Here is a 20,652-nt window from a genome sequence, read left to right as displayed (position 1 = left end):
CAAATTTTGCACACACGTCACAAATGACACTACGAACCTATTCCAACTTTCGGAATTCCATTACGACCCCGATATCAAATTTTTCATTGCCGACCGAAAATCGCCAAATTTCTAATTTCGCCAATTCAAGCCTTATTCTACCACGGACCTCCAAAACACATTCCGGATGCGCTCCTAAGTCTGAAATCACCTAACGGAGCTAACCGAACCATAAAGATCCAAATCTGAGATCGATTACTCAATAGTCAAAATTTGGTCAAACCTTTCATATTTAAATCTCTTAGTTGAATATCATTTCCCCATATCAATCCCGAAAAACCTGAAAACCAAAATCGATGACTCACATAAGTCATAATACATCATACGGGGCTACCCATGCCCGCAAACTACCGAGCGAAGTGCAAATGCTCAAAACGACTGTTCGGATCGTTACATCCTCCCCCACTTAAACATACGTTCCTCCTCGAACGTGCCCAAAGTTGTTCCAAAAACCATCAAAATCGCCATGTAATCTTACCATGCACATACCCGGGGGTGATCCCACGTCACCCTATCCCATACTGTATAAGTCTGAATAGGCTGTACCCAACCATAGCCATAACTCAAGATGAAATCACATGATATCTCACATAACACAAACTCTCGTAGCGATAATTTATGATCACAGTGGCTGCTCAGAACAACCCAATTCCATTAATAAACCTATTATCAAACAGAGACCCGTTCAAACACCTTCATATATTTCCAATGATGAAAGAAACATGTAGGAACCCATAACCATTCGTCGCATCAACAAGTGGTGGAACTCCCTCCCCTTCGATAGGAACTATAGCAAAATTTCTAATCCGATCAACATCAATATCCTCCCAAATATACCACAATCAGATCCGATAGCACCCATTCTAAGTCCGATGACCTCATTTCATCCATCACAACCACTCTGGTGACATGCCACATCAATACAATCTAAAGCCACAACATGTGCAATTCGTGCACCAATATGCAACAAGCCAAGTGTACTCAAACATAGAAAATTACCCAAGCGAGAGAACCGTCCCGCAAGCTCAACAAATACCGCCATAGCATGATGCTAACAACCTATCTCGCACCGTAGCACCATAACGCACAAAATCTAACACAAGGATCATATCCCCACATGACTCTGTTGCAATGCGCGACCCCATCCAAACACGGTTCCTCATGAAATACCTCAAGTCACAATGCTCAAAATCAATCACCACGCAAAATTTGATATCCAGTACTCAAAGTGCATTACCATAACCACGGAGAAACAGACGGTACGATGACACACGAAACCCGAAGGAACATAACCAATACGCCTCAATAATGCAATAAATAATTACTCATCTCACTCAAATTCCACTATGAGACCATAATAGAACCGCACCATGTGAGCCTAAAACCAACGGATCATAACTCCTCGTAGCATGGAAGAGTATCTCATAACTCATTCCAGAATACAAATAAGCTCAACAACGACTGAATCACAACACATACTAACCTCTGACTAACCTTGGATATGTCTCCACAGCCCACAACTATGAAATTATCTACTCATTAGAGTTCCCAGTCTCCAAATCCATAGAGCACACGAACCACCATATTTGATTCCACCTCCACCGCCCGAATGCCTAACACCTCTCTCGCACACAATCATCCTACGAGAAATACTTTAAAAATTCTTCTGTGCCACCTGGCAAAAATTTGAATATCAATAGTCGATCAACCGGGAGAGTGCCGCAATACCAGCGAAGTACCCATAAATCAAAACACACCTCCCCTTCTGAAATGTACACTCTCATCACGCCATACCAAATAGTAATATCATTTACCTATTCATCTGAAACCGTCCATGCTGCCTAAGAATTTATGTCCTTCCCTTCAAAACTGAACTGTGACCTTATATATGTAAATCTTATTCCTGCACAACACACCACATCAATTATTCCATCATGTGACAAGCATAAGAATTCCATTATCAACTCTGAGTTACTAGCAAATTACATACCTTATTAGTCAGAAACCTCTTTCTTGCTTCATTCTAGGAGGAAATCATAACACTTTGAAATCCATTTGCACATAACCAAGCTATCAGAACTGAATTTCTCTAACTCCACCAAGCCACACAGGTTGCCAAATCCGAGAGCATTGCCACGAAACACTTGTAGATATTAGCCACATCATAAGTATCCAAGGAACCGATCATACCCATTACTGTGCTAACCCAACCTACTACCGAGCTGTCCTATTTCTCCAAGCCCTTTCCAAATTGCCTTCAACTTTCTACTTTTTCCTTGCTAGAACACTACTATCCTTAACTGAAACTTGCCCCACGAACTCTAGCATAGAATCATATCGCCCTAAGGCTTATAAGCCGCTGAATTCCCTTTTTATATATCCCAAAGGTACCACAAGTCAAACACTTACTCTAAGGAGACTTTCTATGAATTCGAACTATTCTTCCCCTTTCCTGATACCGAAATGTAGAATCCATAATGATCTAGAAATGCCACAAGTCTTGACACCCTCCAACGTGAATCTCAATTTCTAGCTAAATACACATCCTGAAGATCCCCAATTGTTACATATAAATCTTGAATCCATCAGAACCATTCTCGAGAGTCATCCACTTTACTCAAATCTCGAATTAACCGACCAAACGGACCGAAACGACCTGTGCCCCATTAGCACACCAACACCCAAGGGAAATAAGGAGTAACTCACACTCCTACACAACCGAGCAAATTCCCGCTCCATGTACACTACATTCTTAGTGAATAACCACTCAATTATTTTATGGTCCTCCTATAACAATAGAGTGTAATACATATTGTGTCCAGAAATTCCTTTATCCGAGTCATCCTCGATCTCGACCTCTGCAAGTCATAACTGATTCACCAGTATACCCCAAATCGAAAATAATACGACACATAATCGTGCAATCAAATCGTCAATAGCAGACTCACCTACTTAGCCTTAAGCTACAATTATATAAAATTAGAACCCGCAAGGATTTTTCCTTCTCAATTACCGTTAACCCGCTAGACTTCTCGAAGTCTTTTATTAAGCTTTTCATGAACATTCTGAATCGCCAGCCACAGTCACACATTCGACCTCTTACTAGGTAGAAACTAATATTTCTCACTGAAATTTCATCAACATCACGCCACCGCTAACTACTCACCATAGATAACCCACATGTGGAATTCCTTACCGAAATCTTCTAACGATGTTGCATTAGGTGCAACAACTACGTAATCATCAAATTTTCCTGAGCTAATGCTCGCCGACCATTTGTATAAGTTTGTACTTTCCCTATTGACATTAACTGAAAGTTCAACAATACCTTCCGAACTCAAGTCATATTGCGCCTGAAACAATAATTAGATCTTCACATCCCTCTTCATTTCAAACAAACTCCTTTTTGCCATATTCAATCTTTCTTCGTCCAGTAACCATTACTTCAAATAAAGTCTGTAGGCCAAATCACATTCTATCGCGATCCCAAACTGTTCTACACTTTCTCAAGACACGCGACTACCCTACCACAGAATCCATATGCTAATCTGCCACTCTTACTTTGGTTAAACCATCTCCTCTAAGCAACTAAGAAACTTCGAAGACCATCATTCTTGATCCATCAACATTAGAAATGCCCATTCACAACCACAATTACTACACAATCACTTACTCTTCTTGAGTCCAAACTCATTGACAAGACATGAGAATTTAATTTGCCCCATAATTTAACAACGTAAAATATCCTCCAATACACTCACAACTTGAGACTATACGTCATATCGAGTTAGAATTCAAGTACCCAATAGCAAACTGTTGAGTCATAAACAAACTTTATTCATCTCATTCAACCCATCTGGACACATCCCGCAGTCACATTATACTTGCCATATAGCCATTCAATCGCTCATCGAGCCACATATTCTACTCGTGGGGACATTATCGGACATATGAGTCCAAATGTACAGGTTATAACTGAAGCTACCGAGCCTAAGTTGCGGTCTAAATCTGGCCTCAAGTCCTCCAGACTAGCCCATCACCAAAACACAGAATACATCTCAAACATCATTCGTAGAATCACAAGCTTGCGATGTAAAACTGATACCGAGCGCTCATGTGTGCATACGAATTCGTGGAAGGAATTCAAGGAGTTATGTTCCAAGATAAATCAATTCCGCACGATAGAATACAAGAAAGTGAAATCTTCCTAAGGGTTCTGCAGCCTCTTGAAGATAAGTACGGACGTCTCCGTACCGATCCGCAAGACTCTACTAAACCCGCTCATGACTCGTGAGACCTATATAACCTAGGCTCTGATAGCAATCTATCACGACCCAAAAATGTAACCTATCATGATGGCGCCTATCGTGGAACTAGGCAAGCCAACTCATTTCCAAACAAATCGATATTTTTATTTCCAAGATAATTTCAACATTATTTAACATAAAACCTTCGTTAAGGAGTTCAAATCAAAGAAAACAAAAGCGCAGAAAAGAAAAGAAAAGCCTGACATCGGGGTGTCACTAGTCATGAGCATCTACTACAATCTGTCTAACAATATCAAGGCTAACTTAGCCTGAAAAATGGCTAAATACAACTAGAGTAAGATAAGAGGGAGAAGAGCAAGGGTTGCGGTCGCCAAGCAGCTACATTGCTATCCCCGAGAAAATCTGCAACCAGAATAATCAACAACCTCTACCGTGTCCAGCTACACCTGGATCTGCACACAAGGTGCAGGGAGTAACGTGAGTACAACTCAGTAAGTAACAACAATAAATAAAGATTGGGCAGTAGTGACGAGCAATAAAGCATATAACGTTCATATCAGAAAATCTCAGTAAAATGCCACATGCTTTAAAAATCAGGATTTGAATCAAAATATCTCGTTTAAACCCAGTTCTAGTAAAAATCATTTAAAGATATTTTTCAACAGCTTTCAAGCAGAGGAAAAATGCAAAGGTGAGCAAAAATGATAAAATCATAAATAGCCCCTCGGGCAAAATACCACTCATATACAGCCCCTCGGGCAAACTTCACAGTCACTTGTGCCACTCGGGCATACCTCACAATCACTCTTTTCCACTCGGGCAAACATCACAATTACTCTTACCTCCCAGTCACTCGTCACTCGCACTCAGTAGGTACATGCGCTCACTAGGGGTGTGTACAGAATCCGGAGGGGCTCCTTCAGCCCAAGCGCTATAATCTGCACGGACAACTCACGTGTTGTACGGACAACTCATGTACTATAATAATAAAGTATGTTGCAGGCGGGCAGCCCCGATCTACACTCATCCTCACAATCAGGCCCTTCGGCCTCACTCAGTCACAAACCTCTCAAGCTACTCAGGCATTTTAGTAAAATCAGGGTATTCGGCCCAAAATAACATTTATATACATCAAAATAGAGTAATAAAACTGAGTTATGCAGTAAGCAAGTATAACCATGACTGAGTATAGATTTTCAATCGAAAACAGAGAGAGGATGATAAGAAACAGCCCATAAGGGTCCAAACAACATTGGCGCTAGGCCCAAACATGGCATTCAGCCCAATTTACAGGAATTCTTTCTAAAACATATGAGTATCAAATGGTTTCAATAAGTATGCAACTTTACAGTTTCTATGGGACGGACCAAGTTACAATCCCCAATAGTGCACGCCCACACGCCCGTCACCTAGCATGTACGTCACTTGAAAAAGTAGAATGATACAAAATTCGGGGTTTCATACCCTCAGGACTAGATTTATAATCATTACTTACCTCAAACCGGTCAAATCTTTACTCCGCAATGCCCTTGCCTCTCGAATCGGCCTCCAAATGCTCTGAATCTATTCAAAACCAGAATGCTACTATCAACATAGTCTAAAGAATCGAATCCCTCGATAAAAAGTATATAATTATGCCAAAAATCCGAAATCGGCCAAAAATCTGGCTCCCGGGCCCACATCTCGGAATCAGGTAAAAATCATAAATTATGAACACCAATTTACTCACGAGTCCAACCATACCAAATTTGTCAAAATCCGACTTCGAATCGACATTCAACTCTCAAAAACCCATTTTATGAAGTTTCTACTATTTTCTCCAATTTTCATCCCAATTCTCTAATCAAATGATGGATTAAATGTTATAATCATGCACTTTAGCCAAAACTAAGTTAGAATCACTTACCCTCATGGTTTTCTTGAAAATTCCTCGAAAATCGCCAAAACCCGAGCTCTCTAGGTCAAAATATGAAAATAAAACCCCAAATCTCGTAATTATAGTGCACCATCGGATTCCAAATTTCGCTGACCGCAAAATTCTCACCGCCCCCGCGAACTTCACAGCGGTCCGCGTATTTCCACCGCGGCCGCGAACCTCACTCCGCGGTCGCGTTTAATTTCCGCTGTCCGCTCCAGCCTCCACCGTTGACCGCAGAATCCTGCCACCCCCGCGGAATTCCACCGCTGTCTGCACCATTTCTTCGCGGTCCGCGTTCCCAACTTCAGAGATCCAACACTAGCAATATCAATAGTGTTTTCAACAGCTAATTTCATCCTATAACCATTCTAAACACACCCGAGGCCCTCGGGACCTCAACCAACCTCACCAACACGTCATATATCATCATTCAAACTTAGTCGAACCTTCGAATCACTCAAAACAACATCCAAAACTAAATTGCCCTCGGATTCAAGCGTAAGAACTTCTAAATTTTCAAATTCGGCATCCGATGCCGAAACCAATCAAACCACGTCCGAATGGCCTCAAAATTTTTACACACGTCACAAATGACACTACGAACCTACTCCAACTTCCGTTCTGACCCCGATATCAAATTTTTCACTACCGACCGAAAATCGCCAAATTTTCAATTTCGCCAATTCAAGCCTAATTCTACCACGGACCTCCAAATCACATTCTGGAGATGCTCCAAAGCCCGAAATCACCTAACAGAGCTAACCGAATCATAAAGATTTAAATCCGAGATCGATTACGCAATAGTTAAAATTTAGTCAAACCTTTCATATTTAAAGCTCCTAGTTGAATATCATTTCCCCATATCAATCCCGAATAACCTGAAAACCAAAATCGATGACTCACATAAGTCATAATACATCATACGGGGCTACCCATGCCCGCAAACCACCCAGCGAAGTGCAAATGCTCAAAACGATCGGTCGGGTCGTTACATATAAAAAAAATCGGAACAATAGACATGCAATAAATTCCTATTAAAATCAAGAGAGATTCGACAAGAAATTTCCTTCATGAACGCTGATTCTTCAAAGCAAAGTTCTCATTTTTAAATTTTACAATTTTATCCAATACGAAATTATTTGTATGAAAGAAAATTTAGCTCTAAAGGGTATAAGAGTATATTAATATCTCGGAGATATTTTAGTCGTTCAATATGTAACATTTTAACATTCGTATTTTTATAATAATAATATATGTGCTTTTATAATAATATAGATAGATAGATATAGATATAGATATAGATAGATAGATGTATAATAATATAGATATATAAATAGAAATAGATAGTTGTAGATATAAATATATACACTCTCAATTGGGGAAGATATAGGGAAAAATAAGTACCATTAATAAGTGTTATAGTTTTTCTTTTAAGCTTTATAAATCGGTAAATCATTTAAAATTTGCTCATAAGTTAAAATTCAATCTACAACATATGTTGTAGTAAATTACGTAAGACACTTTAATTTTTAAAAGAAAATTATTAATGTGCTTTTCTAATTCAAGTAGGATCAACTTTATAGGGTCGATGTATGTGTAGTTTAAATCAAAAAAGAATTTCATCATTGAGTAATTTAATTACAATTAGATCCTTAAACTATACAAATATTTAAGGGCGTAAAAGTCGATCAATGTTTTAGGTATATTTTAGTCGTTCAACATTTAGCATAAATTATTCATGATTTTATAATAAATATAGATAGATAATAAGAAATTTCTTTCTAAATATTATAACAATAATTAAATATAATTTGCTAAATATTAGGAGAATAATTAAATGACTATATTATCTAGCGCGACATTAATTTAAGTGTAAAAAGGATGTACGATATTTCGCTAATTGACTTCGTCCTTATAGTATAGCATAGATATAGAAAATTACTGAGATATTATTTGTTAGAAATATTTTAATCATAGAAGGAGTTGTCTGCTTATTACACATTCTTCACAAAACAGTATAAATTTCTTTTTCCTGCCCAAGAGCCAAGAACACATAAGTAATATTTATACTTATTCTTATTATCCGTTTGAGTTAAGAATAAAAATAATAATATAATATAATACAATTATATAAGTTTACGTGTTGTTAACGAAGATAATATTATGTGTTCTTTAAAAAAGAAGTATAATTTTCTTTTCTTACGGCAATAATTGTAAAGGAATCCTAAAGGATATATATTTCTTTCTGAAAATATTTTTTCCCTCTAATTCTATTAGAAGTAATATGATTCCTTATTTATAGAAAATATTATGGAAAGATTTAAATTCCTAAATATTAGGAGTTCTTACATACTTTAAATAAGGAAATATTTAATTAAAAAATTTAGTTAATTTTAAAAGTCCTAAAAATTAGAAATATAATGAAATGCCAAATTTGTCTAATGTGAAATCTATTTTTTAAGGGTAAAAAAGGCGAACGACATTTTCGCCAAGGGCTTTCGAACTTTTAATATAGTAAGATAAGATAAGAAAGATATAGGTTTACGGAAACTAAACAAACAAAATAAACGTGGGAGTTTTTTATGACCCCATGAATAAATCGCTACAATTTTCTGAATTCCAGTCATAGCCGCAATGGCAATTGCAGTTCTGGAGCAAGCTTCAGCAGTTTAGTGCATCACTCTACAAATTTTCAGTTAGTCCCTTCCTTTTCTTCTAATTTCTTTTATTTCCTTGCTTGTCCATTTAGTTTAATCTCTCTGTGAAAAAAATCAAAACCTGCTCATACTTTTGCAATTTTTTTGGGAATGACTATATCCTAGGTTCTGTAGAAATTGGTGATATTACGTTTTATGGATTTGTTTTCCACTGTTTAGTTAGGCCAAACTTTTCCAGTTGGTGACTCTGATATTTTGAAGTTAATTCCGAAGAATTTTAGTTTTGTTATTATATAGGTTTACGGAAATTACATTATTAAGTTCTGCATTACATTATTAAGTTCTGCATCCATGCATTGGGACTTAGGCCCTGCATTACATATTTTACATTGCTTAATTTTATTAGAAAGCAGAGGTAATGGACGATCACGCTTCGGCCTTTCCAACTCTGCAATCCTTTATGAACACAAAGGCCTTTGCGTTCTCTGTGAGAACCAAACGCCTATATCCACTTTCATTGACGATGCCTACATTATGGCAAGTAAACGTCTCTCCATAAGGACAGAACACTAGCTTATACGAGCTCCCGAGAGACTTAATTTGAAACCAGCTGTTAACGTCGAGGGGATTTGCCAACTTTGCACCTGTGCTTATAGTGTAGTGCTCCGCGGGTTTAGGGTAGTGGTCGACTTTCCACACGGTTAGGTTAGCACACTTTATATAATCAAGATAGAAATTGATGTTTAACGAAGCAGACTCCACAATCTGCTGATGTTTGGGCTCTTTAGGTTTAAAATAAACGGCGATACCTTCGTCGGTATCACGAGGGGATTGCACAACTGATGTGAGACAAGTGTTTTCTTCTTGACCTCCGAGATTAGCAAGGCGCACACCACCACCGCCGGCACCGTTGAAGGCCGAAACAATAAAGTATCTAGCGTTTTTGTCGAGGGGATGACCCTTCAAATCTTTTACAACTCTCAATAGTTGATTGGGAATATCAGTAGAGCAAGTTGCCAAGGCTGAAAAGGGAAGGAATGCAAGGGAAAGAAAGAGTAAGACGGTCTTCATCTTTTGTTTCTTGGGTTGGATTTATGGAATTTAATTTGTTTTGGATGCTTTATTGCTCTTGCTTACCTCTTGAATTTATAGAGGAGATGTACCATGATTTTGCTCTAGTGTGAACCACGTGGGTTTAATTGTGGCATTATTGGTGCGATCTTTTATTGTACTAAAATTGTGGGAAATTAAAGAGAAGCTAATCATAAAATATTAGGGAGGTTTTAAACCTTCTTGGCCTTTAACAATGTTGAATTTAAGAAAATATCTTTTTTAGATCTCTTATGTGTAACTAAAATATGAGAGCTACGAAGATCTAATAAGAAAAGAAAAGTTTCTTGTATTTGTTCGCTGAACCTAGTAAGTTTACAGTAAGTAAGTTATAGATATGTAATGAAATACTTAATACATATAATATATAGAGTTTGAGCAAAAAGTAATGAATTCACCTAAATTTATTGCGTATTCACCATTGAGTACATGAGATAGGGAACTTAATTATGTCTAAGTTTTTTTTGGTTTTCCACCATCGGTATCCGCATTGGGGTCGGACTAAATCTAAATTTGTATTGAGAAGCCTCATATTGGGAGAGTAAAGTGCTCCCTAAGGATACTCTATATATGTAGGGCTCGAACTCGAAATTTATGGTTAAAGATGAAAAAGTATTTATCACTCTACACAACTTTTGATGATAATTATGTTTAAGTTATCTACCCAAAAAGAAGAAGAAAAATATGTGTAAAAAAAGTGAGTCACTACCAACATGATACATCCCGACATTTCTTGGAATAAAAACGAAATTCCAACAAAACAAACGAATAAAGGCGAAGACACTACTAGAAATTCGGCAAAAACCGACCAAGGTCGACCGACCAACTTTGATCGGTCAAAAAAACCAACCAAAAAATCGATCAAAGTTGGTCGGTTTTTTAAAATATTTTATTTTTTAATTTTATTTTACGAAACCGACCAATTTAGGTCGGTTTTCTTTAGCGCAAAAATCCGGGAAACTATTTTTGAGTCCCGCGAAATTTATTTTTCAAGAAACCGATCAAATTTGATCGATTTTTCAATTAAAATAAATAAAAATTAATATTAAAAAAACCGATCAAAATTGGTCGGTTAATTCGGCCGGTCATTTAAAACAACCGACCAACTTTGGTCGGTAATTTTACTTTTTAATAAAACCGACCAACTTTTATGTTTGGGCTCTTTAGGTTTAAAATAAACCGCGATACCATCGTCGGTTGCACAACTGATGTGGGACAAGTGTTTTCTTCTTGACCTCCGAGATTAGCAAGGCGCACACCACCACCGCCGGCACCGTTGAAGGCCGTCTTTTGATTACATAATTAAAATACTGACCAACTTTGGTCGGTTTTATTTTTTGCAATTTTGGTTTTTGAATTTAATTAACCGACCAAAGTTGGTCGGTAATTTCTGACTAACTTTGGTCGGTATTCCTTTCCGACCCCTAAAATACCGTCCACACGTAAATAGTCGCGTTTTGATCGGTTATTGGTTATTACGGACTAATTTTGATCGGTTTTTTTGGTCGGTTTTTACCGGATTTCTAATAGTTAGAGTAGCCTCGCCGTGTCCATTTTACAATATAGCGTTGGTTGTCCGAAAATTAAACTTGTCTTTTGCTTCAACTTTCAAGGATAAACACGTGATCAATGTCATTAGATAACGTTGAAAGGTAGTTTAGTTAATTTGTTTGTATAATAAAATGCAACTTTTGCATTAACAGGGCAATTTGACGTCGTATCACACCCCTAACATCCCGTTGCTCCAAATTTTCTTTGTCGTCTTTGAATAATTGTGCAATTAAATAGGCTACAATGATACTTAAGGAGTAGTACTAACTAGTGTTTTAAAATGCATTTTTTTGTCGAGTCTCGGGGTGAGTCCTGGGGCGAGGCGTACCAAAAACGCCTTGAGGCGATGGTGTGGGACAAAAGTCTCAAGAGGCGTATACCAAACAATTCGAGGCGTATGTCTGTTTGAGGCGCGTTTTTGTAGTGAGGCATAAACCCCAGAGACTTTTTCAAATTAAAACAAAATTTATTGAATAAGTCCTTTATATAATACCCAAGTTCTCGAAAGTCAGCTTGTAATTACTCAAAAAATTTAAAAAGAAACTGGAATGTATTAAATTTAAAAGTCAAGACCTTTTTTATTGATTAAAACCTTAATTATGGTCTTTCTCAATTATTTATCTTGTTCGCTGGTCTGCTAATATTTTTCAGAGCAACGAATATTCAAATTTTCTTACAAATACAAAGAGAACTTCATTCTCTTTCATAGTAGCAAGTTCAAAGTTTAAAATTGCAAGTTAGTCATCCTTTTGTTCCTCCATGTACAAAACTTTATTCTTTTTGACTCAAATTACTTGTGCTTGTAAGTAGCGTATAATAAATTATTTTGACTAGTTTTTTTGTAGGGATAGAGTGCATCTATATAAATATATTTCACATATTTATAGTTTTCTTTAATGTTTAGGTAATTTTATCTATTTATAAATATTTTCTGTAATTATATTATTTTATAAAATATTAAAAATTAAATACGCATGGGGCTTTGGGGCTTACACCTGGTACTTCGGAGCTTACACCTCGCTGAGACATATATAAAACGTCATATATTGCGCCCACGCCTTCTAAAATACTCGTAGTGACTATTGTATTCCCATTTTCTCAACTTTTTAACTATGTTTCGTGAACTTGGAGTTTTATACGCTTAAACGAGGAAATTTGACGTCGTCCGTCCATTCATCCATTGGCCCCAACTTCTTTTTTGTCGTCTTTGGATAATTGTGCAATTATAGAGACCCCACTTATATTTAACTAGACATTATTTCCTACGTATTTCTTAAGTTTTTACTTTTCAACTTTTTTTAACGAACGGCTATCAGCCCAAAAACGAGAATATTTTAACGCGTCAAAGGACAGTAAAGTCAATAGGATTGCTACAACTTCAATGAAAAAGAAAGAGGCGAAGGGATAGATATGAGAGAGAGATATACTATTTGTTTCCTTTCGAGTGCCCAAATGGCTTTTTCTCTTAGGTGTTTTTGGGAAGCCTAGGTAGCGAGAAAGTAAAAACATTAGAGTATAATGCTCGTTCAGATTGATGGAGTAAAAGAATTACTACTATGTGTAAACATGCAAGTGAACAATTCTGAGATGTAGAATAACATTACCATACAATTTATAAGGAATCTTTATAGAGAGGATAGTAAAAATTTATCTCTATATTTATATCCAACTAATATATATATATTCATGAAATGTGTTTGCACATAGACTTCTCTCACAAATCTATACTTTAAAGAATGGAATATATATCTTCTCGTACATTAAATCATTTAACTATAAGTTTATAATTATATTATTTAGTGTAAATACCGGACACAGGTTAATTAGTTCTAGTGAGCACCATCAGGCATCATATAAAAAACTTTGAAATCCACCTCGATCGCTTCATATCTGTGCAACCACAAATTAAATATCTTGCTTAATATCCTCCATGCCATTGATCATGGATTCTTAATCTGATGGCTCATTGAGGCCAAGAGACCACGAGATGATTTATCTTCAAATTGTAAGCTAACTTTCTTTAATTAATTTACTATTTTCTCGTGATTGTGGTTTTCTATAACATCCATAAGGTAATAGTAAAAGTTTGTTGTAATTTAGCAAAAATATGCTAACATCTTAGATAAACTTTTTCAAGTAGTTGAATCGTATCGTTAAGCCTGGTATTGAGTATTTAACATAATAGAAGATTGGTTAGTACTGGTATCGGTCTTACAAGTGCAAAATCAGTTCATTAACGGTGTGTTTGGTTAGAGAGTATAAAGTATTTTTTATGCTACTCTCCTCACCCCCTTCCCCCAAGTCTCCATGTCCCTCCACCCTCCCCAAAATAGCCAACACTTTCAGGACTCTATTTTCTTCAAAAGTTTAACGGAGAAGGTCCAAATATACCCATGTACTTTTGAAAATGGTCTAAGAATATCCCTCGTTATACAATTGGGTTATTTATACCCCTGCAGTCGTACGTTGGGTTCAAATATACCTCTCATTTAAACGGAAGACACGTGTCATCGTCTTATTGGTCAATTCTAAATATCTCCTAATTAATTAAAAAAACTCATTATCCATACCCGAAAAATAATTTTATAAAGCAATTTTTTTTTTGTAAAAACTGGAAAAAACTGATTTTTTATTTACTAAAACTGAAAAAAACAAAACAATTTTTTTTTTCAGTTTTTACAAAAAATTCTGCATCAAAAAAACTGACAAATATTTTTTTAAAAAATATTTTTGTAAAAACTGGAAAAAAAAATTAAAAAATAATCTTCTAAAGCAATTAAAAACTGGAAAAAAACTGAATGTTTTTAAACTAAAAACTGAAAAAAATAAAATATTTATTTTTTTAATTTTTACAAAAATATTGCTTTAGAAAATTGCTTTTCAGTTTTTGTTCTTTAGTTTTTACAAAAATAATTGCTTTAGAAATTATTTTTCAGTTTTTATAAAGCAATGTTTTTCTAAAAATTCGAAAAACATATTTTCAATTTTTTCAGTTTTTAATTGCTTTAGAAAATTATTTTTCAGTTTTGTTTTTCACTTTTTACAAAAACATTATTTTAAAAAATATTTTTCAGTTTTTTTAAGCAGAGGTTTTTGTAAAAAATGAAAAGAAAAATTCGTTTTTTTCTGTTTTTAGTAAAAAAAAAAATCTTTTTTTTTCTTCAATTTTTACAAAAAAATAATTGCTTTATAAAATTATTTTTCAGGTATGGATAATGGGTATTTTTAATTAATTAGGAGATATTTAGAATTGACCAATAAGATGATGACATATGTCCCTCCGTTTAAATGAGGGGTATATTTGAACCCAAAGTATGACTGCAGGGGTATAGATAATCCAATAGTATAACGAGGGGTATTCTTAGACCATTTTCAAAAGTATAGGGGTATATTTGAACCTTCTCCGAAAATTTAATTATTCTTCTAAAAATCACACAAATCCAAAGGAACTAATGTGCTGCTTTACTTTTTGACGCAAAAATAATGTAAAAATTTTTGCTAAAGTACTCTCTTTTTATTAGTTGAAAAAGAAATTACTCTTTCTACAACATGAAAATAAAGTACTCATTTGTTGAAATGAAAGAAAATATTTTTTTCTACATCAAGAAAAGATACTCGTTATGGGGACATGGCGAATAGGGGTGGGTTGGTGGGGATATGGGGAATAGGGGGAAGATTGAAAAAGAGTTTTGGGAAAGTTTTTTTTTGTTTTGATAGGGAAAATATTTTCCTCCAATTTGAGAAAAATGAGTTCATGGGCGTGGGGTGGAGGTGGGTAGCTGGAGGTGTGGGGTGGGTTGGTGGGGATATGTGGAATAGGGGAAGATTGAAAAAGAGTTTTGGAAAAGTATTTTTTTTTGTTTTGATGGGGAAAACATTTTCCTCCAATTGATGAAAAATGAGTTCACTAGAAAAATATTTTTCAAAATATTTAATCCAACCAAACATGATAAAATTGAAAAATATTTAAAAATATTTTCGTTCGTACCAAACACACCCACAGTGGAACTGATTAATCTGTGTGTTACGTAATTTGTGCCGCTTCATGCATTTATTTCGTGCGACGATTTGGAATTCTTCAATAAATAACTAATAGTGAAAGATCATATAATACTAGTAATACTAGCTTTAAAAAAATGTAAGTGTCGGGAGGGTGACGGAAATGACAATTATGTCATAAACACACGTTGTTCATACTTCACATAGGGGCGACTCTAAGGCTTTGGGACCATAATAGTAGCAGCAGTAGTAATAGTAGTCGTAGTCGTAGTAACAGTAGTGGTAATAATCGTAGTGGTGATAGTGGTGGTAATGGTAGTGATGGTAGTGATAGTAATAATAGTAGCAGTAGTGATAGTAATAATAATAGTAATAGTAGATAGTGGTGGTAGTGGTAGTAGTAATAGTGGTAGTAGATATTCACCAATAAGCGTGCTACTTAATAGAATAAACTACAACAATCATTTAAATTGATCAGGAGTAAATACTTTTGACACCGTCAATACTCAAAACTTAAGCTATTACGTTATATATGTACGCTTATTCTTTTTCTCGTTTGTGATGATAGCCAAATCAAAATTTTCAATTTGAGTTCTAGACCTCGACATTCGATAGTCCACCACTTTATTTTTTGTGCTCTTTTTCCTAATTTGTTTTTGAAATTCGCTTTTTTGTCTTAAATGATTTAAAAGTAAATTTTATTGTTAGTGTAAATATTTTATAAAATAAATTTAAGAGCCTCTCAATATGATTTCATCTTAGGCCACGAAATCCGTTGAGCACAGGGGCGGAGCCACCTTATGGGATGCGTGACACCGCTTCATCGGAAAGATTTATTAAATACATATATAGACATATGCAAAACCAAATAATACATAAAAACGATAAAGGTGACAACACTTGAAATAAAATAACTCATTGTCCAACTGGTTAAGCGTTTCAACTTCTTAGTATGTCGGGAGTTCGAATCCTTTTGGTGGAACCCTTATGTTTTTATTGTTTTGAAGACATTATTTATTAAAAAAGAATTAAAATATATTCTATATTAGTAAGGACCTCTAACAAAATTAAGCAACAACAAAAGCCACTTGAACAAGAATTCATTTGTTAGTCAATTTGACAATAAATATACTCAAATCATTCTTGGAAAAAGACATATTTGGTACTAGTATTTCTAACAAGATTATTATTAATACATTTAGAAAATAAAAACTCGTTGTAAAGATTTATAGTAATGTTTTGAATTTTATTTTTTTTAATAAATATAATATCATTATAGTTATTCATTTGTTCACTTCTTTGTTTACCTATTACAAAATATGATACGGGCTTACGAAAAATTTTATGTACGACACTGGTTGAGCTGCCCCTGTGTTCACATTGGAAGAATAATATCATGGCACATTTCTTCTCTATAAATTCAAGGTTAGCATGGTCGAATAAAGCATCCAAAACAAATATCGCATATCCAATCTAAAGAAACAAAAAAAATGAAGATCATCTTCCTCTTGTTTTCTCTTGCATTAGTTCCCTTGTCAGCCTTGGCAACTTGCACCACTGATACTCCGAACCAATTATTGAGGGCTGTACACGATACAGATGGTTATCCCCTACAAGTAAACACCAGGTACTTCGTATTTTCATCTTGTTGGGGAGCTGGCGGCGGTGGTGTACGGCTTGCTAATATCGGAGATCAAGAAGAAAACGCTTGTCCCACAGCAGTGGTGCAATCCCGCAGTGATCTCGACAAAGGTGAATATGTGAGCATGTCATCTAAAAGTTTACTTTGTTTAAAGGATGCAACACAATTTTTGATTATTTTGTTGTATTATATTACTATGTCTTAACAGGTATAGCAGTCTACTTCAAACCTAAAGAGCCCAAACATCAGCAGATTGTGGAGTCTTCTTCGTTAAACATCAATTTCTATTTTGATAGTAATAAGTGTGCTAACCTAACAGTGTGGAAGGTAGACAACTACCCTATACCTCGAAAGTACAGCACAATAAGCACAGGTGCAAAGTTGGGAAATCCCCTGGATGTGAATAGCTGGTTTCAAATTAAGCCTCTTGGTGGCTCGACGTATAAGCTAGTGTTCTGTCCCTACGGAGAGGAGTTTACTTGCCAAAATGTAGGCATCACTGAGGAAAATGGATATAGGCGTTTGGTTCTCACAGAGAATGCAAAGGCCTTTGTGTTCATAAAGCATGGCGGATTAGGAAAGGCCGAAGCATGATTATGCATCTGCTTTCTAATAAAACTAAGTTGTGTAAAACATGTATTAATGCAGGCCCTGCATTCGGTGTTTCACTGGATGTAAGAATAAATAATGTAATGCAGCCCTAATAAGTGCCCTATGCATGCTTTATTCCCTGTAATAGATGCATGTTGCACTGATATTTTCCTAATATATCTTCTCTGTTTATTTTTTAACGGTTCGATCTTTGTGTACCTTATAAAACAAAAATTAAAAAGTATTAGGCTTTTTCAAATGGATGAAAAAATTAAGTGCATTTTCAAAAGGTTTGAAAAACGAACAAGTATTGCATGTCCTAGCACTAGAAAACCAAAGGCTAAACTCTGGTCATCGAAGGGCACTCTTAGCAAGACTCAATCAATTATGATGAAACATTTGACCCCCGCTGTCATGGTATAATCTATCCGAATACTTTTTATATATGCACCTTTCAAAACTTTTGCATTTTTGTTTTTTACGCTTTTGAATGTAATCATTCCGTTCCAATTTACGTGAACATGTTTGATTGAGTACGAAATTTAAGAAAAATGTGATCCAGAATATTTGTGTGATTATAAAAGTTTCACATTAAAGGTAAAATTGGAAGTTTAAGCTAAATTATTTCCAAATTTAAAAGTAGGTCATTCTTTTTGGAACAGACTAAAAAGGAAATAGGTTCACATAAACTGGAACGGAATGAGTACTAGTTTTAGGGTACGCGCCCGTAATATCTGAATTCTGTCTCAATGAGTATATATTTATTTTTAAAAATATTAAATTATAAAATAAAAGTGTTATTTCAATAATTAAAGAAACTATCTTAGAAGTCCTCAACATCAATGATTCAACTTGAAATTTGTTCCAAAGTTTATAATTTCAGAATTTCAGTTTAGCGGACAAGAACCTTGGAAATGTAAATAATCTTGAAGTATACAACTTACAACATATAAGCAAATCTACAAACTTTAAATAAACACAAAATCAAAGTGCAATAATAAACCGAGAAAAAAAAAAAGACATTAAAAAAAAAAAGAAAAAAAAAGGCAAGTTAGTAAGATAATCTACAATTGAAAGCTCTAATAAACCCACTCATATTTAGCTAAATGTATCAATGATTAAAAATCAAAGAATCTCTTAAATTATCTTGTTAATTTTGTACCTTTTATTGATTTCTGCTCAATATTGATCATAATTATAATAGTGCATTTAAAACTTCTGAAAGTTAAAAGTATATTTGAATAATATTATTAGTGCAAAAGCCTAGTATATTTTAAAAAAATGAACTATCTACCAAGAACTCGTACCTCTTCTTTCTTAAATCTTTTTATTTTTCCTTTATTTTATTTTTTATCATTTATATAGCTTACATGTAAAACTTATACAAAGTTCATTTAAACTTTCTTCATGGTTCAAATAAGAAAAAAAAAATTATAAGTAAATTTTAATTAATTTTAAGCTCTAAAACTTTAAAAATAATAATTAAATAACTATTAAATGAAGTGTTTCTTATAATATTTAACATAAATTGAAGGACTTCAGAATATATATTTTTGTGTGATAAAGATCAAGTTTGAAATGAAAAGAAAAGGAATTAGTTTTAAATTTTAGTCTTTTATTGTAGGTAAATATTATTTCCTAAATAGTATATTATTGGGTGTAAGAAACTCACGTTTTCTTATTAATTAATATGTTATGATTGACAAAGGCTAAAAATTAGGACTTCTTACTTAGTTGAATAAGGAAATATTTAAAAACCAAAATTTTAAGTGATTTAAATATCTTAAATATTAGGAAAGTAACTTAATTTACAATTATGTCCAATGTAAAATTTATTTTGAGGAGGTAAAAAAGCAAAAAATATTTTCCAAAGTGCCTTCGCATATATATATATATATACGTCTTCAGTTAAAAATCTAGTTACTTTCCCTTTGAATAAAGACTTACAACATATTCCCTTGTAATTCAAAATTGAGTATTTTCTTAGTCTTATTTTTTTGGTGAAGAGCAAAAAATTATTAATCTCCACGAACAGGTGCAATATTCTCAGCTACTTACAATCTTCCTTTCCTATTAGTTCCCTTCTCTCTTTCCTATTTTATGCTTCATATATAACTTTGCATTTGCTTCTTATATCTATAATATGTAAACTATGAACTCTCTAATTCAAACTAAACTAAGTGTGTTGCTCAGCCATTCCCTTTCTTTACTGCCCTGCTTCATGTTGAGGAATATTCTTTCCCGTATTTTACACTCTTGCTTTATCTGTTCAATCACAAATTCAGGTCATGGTAATTTGGATTCACAGTAAGCCAAGTTTTTTGCTTTCCAAATACGATAGACCAGTGTTGTCATAGTTGCAATGACAAAAGCCATGCAGCTTCTACCTTTAGTGCTCCTTGTTAACCTCCTCCATATCCCATTTATGTTCATTTGTTGCACTCCATTCCGTGTCCACCTCAGTATACCTTGTAGGTAAATCTGGGAGGATGCACATTCAAAAAACAGATGTTCTATGGTCTCTATGTTGTTACCACACATTACACACTTGTCATCTTGATTAATGCCCAATCTATATAGTCTATCTTTTGTTAGTAATTGTTTATGCATCACCAACCAGCAGATAAAATTGTGTTTTGTCACATTTCCTCTGCTCCATATCCATCTCCACCATGGCCACTTCTCCTGCTCCCCCATTCTCCATTTGTAACCACTGCTCACTGTATATTTGCCTTGGGCTTTTATTCAAGAATTTATCACAAAACCATGTGTAAATGTATCTCTTGTAATGCATACCCTTATCCAGTACCAAGAACAATCAAGTGGTGGGGCGTATTGACACCAAACAACATCTTTAGGTAGATATTATTAATCCAT

At 34.7% G+C, this 20,652-nt stretch overlaps 2 protein-coding genes across 2 annotated transcripts; one reads left to right on the top strand and one right to left on the bottom strand.

Annotated features, from left to right (window-relative positions):
• Window positions 1-9,143: 9,143 nt before the first annotated feature.
• Window positions 9,144-10,017, bottom strand: LOC104086299 (latex serine proteinase inhibitor-like). Its single transcript, XM_009590538.4, has one exon. It carries the CDS (start codon window positions 9,951-9,953, stop codon window positions 9,309-9,311), a length of 645 nt encoding a protein of 214 aa, XP_009588833.1. The 5' UTR covers window positions 9,954-10,017; the 3' UTR covers window positions 9,144-9,308.
• A 6,977-nt stretch (window positions 10,018-16,994) lies between these two features.
• LOC104086290 (kunitz-type serine protease inhibitor DrTI-like) lies at window positions 16,995-17,975 on the top strand. The gene is made up of 2 exons (XM_009590527.4): window positions 16,995-17,294; window positions 17,393-17,975. The coding sequence occupies exons 1-2, from the start codon at window positions 17,033-17,035 to the stop codon at window positions 17,776-17,778; spliced, it is 648 nt and encodes a 215-aa protein (XP_009588822.1). The 5' UTR covers window positions 16,995-17,032; the 3' UTR covers window positions 17,779-17,975.
• Window positions 17,976-20,652: the final 2,677 nt, after the last annotated feature.

The sequence above is a fragment of the Nicotiana tomentosiformis genome, chromosome 12, assembly GCF_000390325.3.
Source record: "Nicotiana tomentosiformis chromosome 12, ASM39032v3, whole genome shotgun sequence".
In the NCBI taxonomy this organism is placed as follows: Eukaryota; Viridiplantae; Streptophyta; class Magnoliopsida; order Solanales; family Solanaceae; genus Nicotiana; species Nicotiana tomentosiformis.
Note: the sequence above shows the minus strand (reverse complement) of the source record. Positions and strands in the feature narration are given on the sequence as shown.

Coding starts and splice junctions, on each gene's coding strand:
- LOC104086290 (XM_009590527.4), top strand. CDS start 17,033: ATGAAGATCATCTTCCTCTTGTTTTCTCTTGCATTAGTTCCCTTGTCA. Junction 17,295..17,392: donor CCGCAGTGATCTCGACAAAG/GTGAATATGTGA, acceptor ATGTCTTAACAG/GTATAGCAGTCTACTTCAAA.
- LOC104086299 (XM_009590538.4), bottom strand. CDS start 9,953: ATGAAGACCGTCTTACTCTTTCTTTCCCTTGCATTCCTTCCCTTTTCA.